General features: G+C 39.5%; 1 protein-coding gene across 1 annotated transcript; it reads right to left on the bottom strand.

Moving 5' to 3' along the window:
* Positions 1-5,572: 5,572 nt before the first annotated feature.
* Klhl9 (kelch like family member 9) lies at positions 5,573-9,724 on the bottom strand. Its single transcript, XM_042692894.1, has one exon. The coding sequence runs from the start codon at positions 9,203-9,205 to the stop codon at positions 7,352-7,354; it is 1,854 nt and encodes a 617-aa protein (XP_042548828.1). The 5' UTR covers positions 9,206-9,724; the 3' UTR covers positions 5,573-7,351.
* Between the last annotated feature and the right edge of the window lie 993 nt (positions 9,725-10,717).

Here is a 10,717-nt window from a genome sequence, read left to right on the forward strand (position 1 = left end):
GTTATTATGAAGTTTTTGTAGCCTTTCAACACTGCATAAATGTCTTTGGTTTTCTTTAGGAAACACTTGCAATGAAAATGAGGAAGAGAAGCCCAGAGCCGGTGGCTCACGCCTGTAATCCTAGCTACTCAGGAGGCTGAGATCTGAGGATCATGGTTCAAAGCCAGCCCTGGCAGGAAAAGTTGGTGAGCATCTTGTCTCCAATAAACCATTAGAAAACCAGAAGTGGTGCTGTGGCTCAAGCAGTAGAGCGGTCACCTTGAGATGAAGAGTGCAGGTACAGCGCCCAGGCCCAGAGTTCAAGCCCCATGACAGAAAGAAAGAAAGAAAGAAAGAAAGAAAGAAAGAAAGAAAGAAAGAAAGAAAGAAAGAAAGAAAGAAAGAAAGAAAGAGAGAAAGAAAGAAAGAAAGAAAGAAAGAAAGAAAGAAAGAAAGAAAGAAAGAAAGAAAGAGAAAGAAAGAAAATGGGGAGAGAACTTATAAATGATGCTCTGCTAAACACAGAAAAATTATCGATCTTTGCTTTCTATTTGTGTTCTGCTCTCTAGGAAAAGCATTGAGCTGAAACCAGAGCAGGACATAAGGTAACTGTGTGTGAACTGGCAGCAAGGAGAAGGGAGAGAATGACCAGGGTCTCATAGGAGTCCCACCGGAGAGAGGAAGACATGAGGTTTTGAGGATGGGTGCTGGGTGCTGAGGCCAGGTGCCAGAGCCAGAGATAGTAACTCCACTTTATGGATTTTCTGTATGTTCAGTCCATTTATATGTTCATTCCTATTTCCAGATTGTCTTCAACTTCTATTTCTTCACAGAATATAAATAGAGCACTTCTTTAAAACCAGTGATGACTATTTGCGTGTGTGTGCACAGCCTGGTGCTTGAACTCAGGGCTTAGGCGCTGTCCCTGAATGTTTTTGCTTAAGGCTAGTGCTCTGCCACTTAAGCCACAGGTCCACTTCCAGCTTTTTGGTGGATAACCAGACATAAGAGGATCACACTTTCTTGCCTGGGCAGATCTCAGCCTCCGGAGTAGCTAGTCTTACAGGCATGAGCACTCTGAAAGAATGACGATTTTTTTTTTTGGGGGGGGGGGGGGAGGGTCGGTCCTGGGTCTTGAACTCTGGGCTTGGGCGCTGTCCCTGTGCTTTTCAGCTCAAGGCGAGCGCTCTACCGCTTGAGCCACACAGCGTCACTTCCAGTTTTCTAGTGGTTTATTGGAGATAAGAGTCTCATGGTCTTTCCTGCCTAGGCTGGGTTTGAATCATGATCCTCGGATCTCAGCCTCTTGAGTAGCTAGGATTACAGGCGTGAGCCATCGGCACCCAGCTTAAGAAAGATGATTTTTAACCCAGTCTGCAGTTAATAAAGATTCTGATGACACACATTTACTTTAAAAAATGTGTCCAAACAATGGGTAACATCAGGATATACCTAAAGAGAAGTAAAGGAAGAAGATATTTTCAGAGGTGGAAAGTACATTGGTAAACATTTGTCTGGAAATTGACTGACTGGTAATCACTGCTGAAAGGTAAGCCTCCTGCTTACAGCCCAAGAAAATTCCAGCAGACAAAGTCAGAAGGGAATTCTGGCCTGGTTCAAAGGGATATTCATATAGCTCTAAAGGGGAGGGATGGCACACAACTACATAGACTTCTTATAGCTTGGGGCTGACATTTTAGAGACTTGTTCTTTCCTCTTCATCCCAGTGCACTGCCTGAACACACAGCACTTCCTCCGGGGAGTCTCAAAAGAGACACAGGGCTCCGTCTTCCATTAGAAGGATTGCAGTTCATTCAAGCCCAATCAGGGGCAGGAGCTGTGACTGGCACAGTGGCTTACCTTGAAGAGAAAACTTAGTGGTCAACAAATGAGAACTTCACCAAAAAAAGTTTTAATAGTGACATAGTTATTAAACTAAAATAGATCTTTGCCACCTATATTTCTGATAAAGCCTGATATCCAGCGTTCACAAGGAGCTCAAGAAACTAATCCCTCAAAGAATCAATAACCCAATAAATGGGCAAAGAGCTAAATAGAGACTTGCCAGAAGATGTAAAAATGGCCAATAAACACAGGAAGAAATGCTCATCATCTCTGGCCATAAAGAAATGCAAATGAAAACAATGAGATTCCATCTCACCCCACTTTATGGCAGGTAGGAAAGGATTGGGCTTCCAATGTCTTGTCTATACCTTCAAGGATGCAACTTTAACTATGTTTTATCTCTTTAAAAAACCTGTCACCTCCTAATCAATGTCATAGACTAATAACCAGGTACTTAAAACACATGGGACTCTGAAACAGCATTTCAGATTTAAACTATAACACTGTTGGTGATCGATAAAAGCATACCTAAATTTTTGACTCCCAATTAGTAAAATACAGAAATCAAGAATATCTTTAACAAAAGAATTCTAAAACTAGAATTTTTCTCACTAAAATTGCCCATAAGACACAATGCCTCATGTCAGTAGTATAATTAATCTGAAAATAGTAACCAGTGCTATAACTTAGGAAACAAACAATATAAGCTTTTAAAATGCATGGTTGAATTTTAAGCCTAAAATGCAAGAGAATCTCCTCCAAAACTAGAAGCATCAAAAATCAGTAATATAGCCAAAACTACATATTTCTTACTACTGCCAAAGTTTAGAATATAATGTGAAAAGAAAATCATATGTGAAGTATCAATGTACACAACATAGATTTGAATAAAAGATCACTGAAGCTGTAGAAACCACTTACATTTTATGTTTTTAATTGATTTTTAAAAGCATAAAACTTTATTAAAGAAGTGAAGGTGATGCAAACACCAGTTATGGAAAATTGGAAATTAATTTGAAAACATACATTACCAAATACTATCGCCTGATGGGGAAAAAATAACTTAAAACCAAAAACATACATTACCAAATACTATCGCCTGATGGGGAAAAAATAACTTAAAACCAAAAATATATTATGTTGACTTGTATAAAAAAAAGAGTAAATATTTACTGTAAGTAGAGTAAAAGAACAGCATTCTTAGTGTGAAGGAAATTTTTATAAATTCAGAAGAAAAACATGCATCTTCATTACCAGAAAATCTACTTGAATAAGAGATAAACAATAAATGTCAGCTTAGCATGTCAATAATAGTACTGACAAAGACACAGAACCCAAAACAAGTACTATGTAAGACCAAAAAGTAAACAGGAAAAAAAAAGTACAATTATTGCTAAAAGGTCAAAATGTAAAAAAGATGGATCCATCTGATATTAAGTTAAACAATACAACCCTAGAAAAAATGCCATTCATTAAGATGAAAAAGAAATTCCATAAAGAAAATGATTCATACTGGAAAAGTATACATTCAATAGTTGTTACCAGCTATTAGAGAAATGTAAATCCAAATAGGAAAGTAACTAGAACTGCAAAGATTTCCTTTCAAGGAGTCATGGAAATGCTATTAGCACACTCCTCGAAATATTGTTCAACAACCTAAGAAAACCTTACACTATTCAGATTTTACTTACAATATACATGAAGATATTTTTATATATAAAGTTTTGTTTATAATTATGAAACACCGGGGTAGATATTCAGAGACTGTAAAATCTATGGTACATTCATGAAATAAAATATGGTTAACTTTCCAACCAATATAAAAAAAAGTCAATTTGATTAGTAACAACTACCACTTAGATGCTTCTCTGTGTATATCTTATGCTAATCAATTTATAATATTATCTTCTTATAATCCTTGTATAGATATAACAAATAACAATTTCAATAAACTCAACAAATGGAAACATGAAGCTTAGAGATGCAAACCTAATCTAACCCCAAGGTCATTCCATTTTTCACAACTGGTTGCTCTATTAAGTCTGTATGTTATTTATGACATTTACAAATGTGATATTGAAAAAAATGTCTTCATGAGAATAAAACAATTTTAGATATAAGCTAGAAAAATATGAATTTGACTTCATGTTTCTGCAGGTAAACTATATATGTGTATATATACTAGTTAGCAATGAAGGAAAAGCTTATATTAGTATAACGATGGATTTTTTTTTTGGACAGTCTTGTCATGTAGCCCAGGCTAATCTTGAACTTGCAATCCTCCTACCTCCAGCTCTGAGTCTGAGATTATAGTAAGTTCCACATCATACTCCAGTTGAATTAGTTTTTCTTAATGCACATGTATTTGATAATTAGGATAAACACCTTTTTTCATATCTACAGATAAAAAATGATAGTTATCTGTGCCGTTTTAAAGTTACATTTTTACCATTTAGCTTTTAGCTTAGGATCTGACATATTTGAAACCTATTTAACAAATGTTCATAAAATGTGTGCATATGATATTGTAAGAACTCAGTGTTTTGGTTTTTTGATAATCCCCACTTCCAGTCCTAAATCTCAGATCTTCATTTGCATCGGCAGAATGCTGTCTGCCTGGTCCTGACTGCAGCTGAGGAATATCCCAGCCCCTAATGAGCTTCTGGGCTTGTGAAACTACCACCTGCATGTGGTTATGGTATATATAAACTTTGCCCCGTTTGAGGTAGCCCAGGATTAGGCAGACATTGGCCAGCCAAATAAAACTCCCTTTTGTCACTTACCGTGCCTCTGTGGATTTCTTGATTTTGAAGATATTACAATATGCCCAATATTCTTAATGTACATGATCCTTAAAATATCTTCAGGGATAGTTACACTTACTTTTATTTTTTTACTACTCTCTATAACAGACAACTCATTTTTAGATCAGAAAATCTAAAAAAATATTACCTTTTGAAAACTTTTTGTCAGGAAAGCTAAAATAAATATTAATAATACTTCATATGCTTATATATAATTATTTTTCTAGTTTGAATTTTGTTTAAAAACATGCCAGCTTGTGGCTGGGAAGATGGCTCAGTGGTAGAGTGCTTTCCTTGTATACATGAGGCCCTGGGTTCAATTCCTCAGCACCACATAAACAGAAAAAGACAGAAGTGGCACTGTGGCTCAAGTGGTAGAGCACTAGCCTTGAAGAGCTGAGGGACAGCGCTCAGGCCCAGAGTTCAGGCCCCACAATCCACCAAAAAAAAAAAAAAAAATTGCCAGTTTATGAAAACAAATCTCTTTCCAATCATTTCAAAATCAGTTAAATTTTCTATTGGTATAAGGAAAGAGTTCTAGCTTAATTCATAGTATTACCATAGCATTGAACTATGTATGACAACCAAAAAAGTTTTTGTCAACTGCAGAAACTGGGAAGTAAAGGAGTGGTGTGGCATACATAGCTGTACAATGAGATACAACACTTAGTTAACCTGGTTAAATAGAACTTAATTATAAAGCAACATGGTCAAATATACTATAAGAGAGAAATGTAAAGAATAACCTATACAAAACAGAGGACAACCAGGGCAATACGATCTCGGCATATTGGAATCAGTTCTGAAAAGTAATACTGCACTTAAAATATAGCGATATTTTCACCAAAATGGTCAAGATGAAAAAATAAGATAAATTAATCAAATGGCTATCCTGCATTTTTGTAAAACTGTAACACACTGAGGGGAAAATGAATGCAAACAAATGCCAATTAAATTATATTTATTATATAAAGAAATCCTATAACTTCATATGAAAAACAAAGCAATTCCAATAGGCAAAGGACATGAACATTTGACTAAAGAGGAAACACAGCTACTAAAAATACATAGTCAATATCATTAATAATCCAAAGAAATGATTTGGGGTACTTGCTTATTCAATACACAAAGTTAACACCAAATTCTTTTTCTATCTTGTAAAGGTACTCAAAAAAGTGCTACTTTCAGTTAAAAAAACAAAAACAAAAAAAGAATCATTAACAAAAACATAGAAAGTATGAAATTTCTGCCAATGCAGAAATCATAAAGAGCACTAAAATGAACCAACACTTGTATGGGCAGTAAGGTTCAGATTTCCTGGAATCCAATGTCTTTTGCCTTGGTTCCTGAGTTATACTGTGGAAGTGTCAGTAGAGGAAGTTGTTCCTGAACTAAACTCTTAACAATCTCCGAAGCAGAGGCATATACATACTGGTAAGGCCCTGCTAAAATTTCCTGATGCTACTCTCAACCATCAGATTCACCTCACTACTGTAGTACTGCCTGTAAGTCAACAGCGTTACAAATTTGTTTAGCTGGCTTCTTAGTGAATATGAGGTTGGTTCTGTCCTTGAGACACAGCTCAGAGGGTATTTTTTTCTGATCTGATGCAGAAAAGAGTGTATCTTCTGCTTGCTCAGATCATAGCCTCAGGCAGGAATGGGCTACAGTGGCACTAAAGCAATCACTCCAGAGTAAGTAGACTGTCAAGAGTAGACTGGGGACTGAATTTAAAATCTTATAGCTTTGTTCAGAATATTTCTTTCCTTTTTTCATATAATAAAGTTTACAGAAAAGGTAGAAAAAAAAACAGTAAAATTAATGAGTAAAAGCAATTCTCTGAAACCTGAACTTTGCTAAATAATCTGTATAAAAACAACTTTATAGGAAAACACTATCCAAGCAGAAATGTCGTTTGTCAAAGTAAATTTGTCAAATGACAATAACAGACATCTATTTTATGTTGTAGCCCTTAGCTATCTAAATTTTATGACTATAAGGACAGTCTCTGCTACTGAATTCTAAAAATAGAAATAGCTGCTCTGTGAAAGAAAAAAAATGAATTTCAGAACAATCTCATTACAGTTAAGTGGTAATTGAAAAATTTACGTGAATGCATACATGTATTTACACGTGTGCATGTGTACTGTCTATACACATTTTCTCTTTTCTCTCTCTTTACAGAGAGAGATACCAAATTATGATTTAGGACTATTTCTCCTAGTTTTATTATTTCTCCTGTTTGCCAACAAAACTTCACTATGTTCCAAGTGCAACTACACAAGCTTAACAGTTAACAGACATGTCAAAAACCATATGCAAAGACGGAGGTAGCTAATAATACTTAACAACATTGTTTGCTATAGAAGAGAGCAGGTGGCCCTTTGATATTCTCCAGCCAGAAGAAAATTTCAACTTTGAAGTACAATGGACATAATTACACAATCACTACAGTCACATATTGTACACAGTCACATAGTATTGTTATTCCATACCACAAGGACATCTAACTTTCTACATATTATTTTTCACTTGTTAAAAGTGCTGTATATGTTAGAACACATTTTCAGAATGTTAATCGTTTGATAAACATCCTCAGCTCCTAAACCAAACAAGACAAATAACCTAAGTTAAACTTTTGGTCTAATAACTATACCAATCACAAGAAGATACAATTGAAGAACTACAAAATGCATTCATGATGCACTGCAAAGGTTTTGTACCTAAGAATGATCTGAAGGTGCTGAAAGAGGCGATTCTCTAGAAGGTGACCCAGGGTTTTCTTCAGGAGGAAAAACGGTAAGGGTGCAAGCTCGAATGCCACCAAGTGACTCTGGCAGATCAAAAACTTTATGCCACTCATCTTTTTCTGGGTCATATTTCTGGACAATTTCTACCATGCAACGATTATTCCAAGAATATCCACCAACAACATAAATTTTATTTTCAAAGACAGCAACTCCAACATCACTTTGACCCCTTAACATGGCAGCAATTGGTGTCCACTGGTCAAGGGTTGGTGAATAATATTCACAGCTTAGAACATCATCGTAATCACTTGTCCCTCTGAAGTGGTTGCCACCAATGACATAGAGCTTGTCTCCAACTGTACACATGCAATGCAGACCTCTGACTGTAGTCATTGGAGCCTTCTGTGTCCATTTATCTGTATCTGGATCAAAACACATTAGTTCATTTTGGAAAGTGTCATGGGTAATTCCTCCTGAAATATACATTAAGCCTCCATACACGGTTCCAGCATGGCCATAGTGGGGTTCGCTCATTTTTGCAACATAGCTCCATTCATTCATTCTCGGGTTGTAACATTCTACTGTAGCCAGTTCTCCAGCTGCACTGCGCCCACCAACTGCATACAAATGTCCTTTGAGAGCACTCAAGTGGAAGAATGTGCGTTTTTCATTTAATGATGCCACCTGCATCCATTTATTATATCGAGGATCAAATCTGAAAACTGTATCAACGGCAGTTTTTCCTTTTGTATCATAATTACTCTGACCACCAACTACATAAAGGAAATTTCCAATGACAGCAATGCCGTGCTGGTAACGAGGAGCATCCATGGGGGCTAAAGATTTCCACTCTTGTGCCCTTTCATCATACATCCTTAACTCTTTACTGACAACTAACTGCTGCCTCAAAACTCCTCCTAATGTAACCAAGTGGGTGGAGTCAGATCGGATGGCAGTTCTGTCTGACTGCATCACTGGCTGCATGTATGGCATCATTTGGTAATTGCTGGCTTCCAAAAGCAAATTCACACACGTATTGTCTGTTCTCATGAAATCTACCGTCTGCACGTAATTGATGAGGTCTTGTGGTGTCATCAGTGGAAATCGAATATTTTTCATCAATTTTGCAGCAAAATCCATCCGCGGGTCTTCCAATCTCAACCAGCGGCAGGCAGCCTTGAAGAGTTCAAGTTCAGTACAGTGCTTAAGGCTATTACTGGAGAGCACAAAGGCCAGCCTTTCAAAAGGGAGCTTCAGAAACTCCCCGGTACTCAATAAAGCCGGAAAGTTCTTCAGGATGAAATTATTAACATACTTGTCCACTTCTATAAGATTGTAGGTGTTAGCAATTCGCCCAACCTCAACACAGTTATCCAAAGAGACGCCTGATATGAGGAATACTTTGCAGAAGTCCAGAACGGGCAAAATCTGCAGAAAGCTGGCAGCTTCCAGCGTGTCCTGAAGATTGTCCATATTGAGAGAAAGCTTTGCAGTGTAAATAAAATCAATGATTTTCTTCAGACCGACCTTGTTCACCCCGTGGAGCTTAATACACATTAAATCTTGCTCTTTCATGCCCCCGGTGAACATCGCCTTGAAGTAATCACTGGCAGACGCCATCATGGCTCTGTGCACCGGGAAGATCTCGTCCCCGTCACCCGGTACCAGGGTCACATCACACAGCAAACCTTCTATTCTAAGCTGATCAAAGCCTTGCAACACCACCGAGCTGTGCGTGTTGCTGGTAAAAAACCGGGTGGTCCCGGCCTTGCAAGGCTGCAAGTGGGCCGAGACGCCCATTTCCCCGCTACCGAGAGACACTTTCATGTGCAGGCCTGGCTCCTGCAGAGACCTCGCGGAACAACGTTCCTCGCGGAAACCGGAGGCTCGAAGGGAGCGCCCGCCTCTCCAGCAACCCCGGTCAGCACCGGTCAGTCATGGGCTGCAAGGCCGCCGGGGACCGCGGGCCTCAAACGCGCCGCTGAGGCGGGTGGATCATCCCCCGAGGGCAGTTAAAGGCGCGGGTTCAGCTCACCGCGGGCCGGAGGCCGCTCCTGCAGCAGTTCCGCTCCGGGCCGGCGCCGGGGCCGCGGGCGGGGGGGTGCGCCACGTACCGAGGCCTCGCCCGCTGACGAGCCCGGAACCTCAGCGAAAGGCTCGCCGCCCCCTCCGCTGTCACCGCAGCGTCGTGCTGGCCACCAGGCTATCTTTGAGCGAGACCTGGAACACCGGGCCTGGGCCTGAGGCGGGACCAGGGCCTGGAACTCGAGGCCTAGCCCGGGACGCCGAACAGGTCCTTCCGGATCTAGTCCCAGGATCCCTCGGGCTAGGAGCGGCCGCTCAGCTACTGCGCCTGCGCGGCTGCACACGCTGCTGGGCGGGGTGTGTGAGAGGTGGGGCGCGCGGGGCGGGGGCGCGCGGGGCGGGGGCGCGCGGGGCTCCCTGCGTGTGGCACCCAATATATACATTTTTTAGTTTGAATTTAACTTCCTCACTTACTTTTTTTATTTTTTTATTGTGAAAATACTGTACAGAGGGGTTACAATTACATGGGCAAGATAGTGAGTACATTTCTTATCAATCATTGTAGCCTCCTCCTTTGTTTCCCCTTCCCATCCCCCTCCTCCCACCCAATCCTCATCCCCCCCCCCCCCAAAGTTGTGAAGTTCGTTTTCGACATAACGACTTGTACATCTCATTGTTGCAATGGGTCCACCTGTATCCCTATTTACACGATTTGTTTTTTTCCCTTCCCCTCCACAAATTATACCAACATCAAATACAGTGAAAACAGGGGTTATACCGTGGGGAAGGGACATACAAAGCAACAAAGAAATAATGTTATAAATGTGTTAGAAACAATAGCATGAAAGAAAAAAAATTTGAGCCCTTATCTTGGGGTTCATTTTGCTTGACATCAACTTATCTGACCTTTTCTGCTTGTCTCAGACATATGCTAGTTATTGCAAATAAGGGAAACCATGGGACCTATGTTCCTTTGGGCCTGGCTTACTTCACTTACTATAATTTTTTCCAAGTCTCCATTTCCTAACAAATGGAGCAATGTCATTCTTTCTGATGGAGGCATCAGAATTCCATTGTGTATATATACCACATTTTCTTTTTTTTTTTTTTTGATTTTTTTTTTGATTTTTTTTTTTTGAAGGGGCATCTGGGTTGGTTCCATATCTTAGCTATGGTAAATAATGCTGCAATAAACATAGTCGTGCTGGTAGCTTTAGTGTGGCCTTGTTTGTGATCATTTGGGTAAATGCCCAAAAGTGGGATTGCTGGGTCATAGGGGAGCTCTATGTGGAGTCTTTTGAGGAACCTCCATAC

The sequence above is a fragment of the Dipodomys spectabilis genome, unplaced genomic scaffold (assembly GCF_019054845.1).
Source record: "Dipodomys spectabilis isolate Male_0828 unplaced genomic scaffold, ASM1905484v1 ptg000158l, whole genome shotgun sequence".
Lineage (NCBI taxonomy): Eukaryota > Metazoa > Chordata > Mammalia > Rodentia > Heteromyidae > Dipodomys > Dipodomys spectabilis.

What these genes read in the sequence shown, in the direction of transcription:
- Klhl9 (XM_042692894.1), bottom strand. Translation starts at nt 9,205, where the DNA reads ATGAAAGTGTCTCTCGGTAGCGGGGAAATGGGCGTCTCGGCCCACTTG.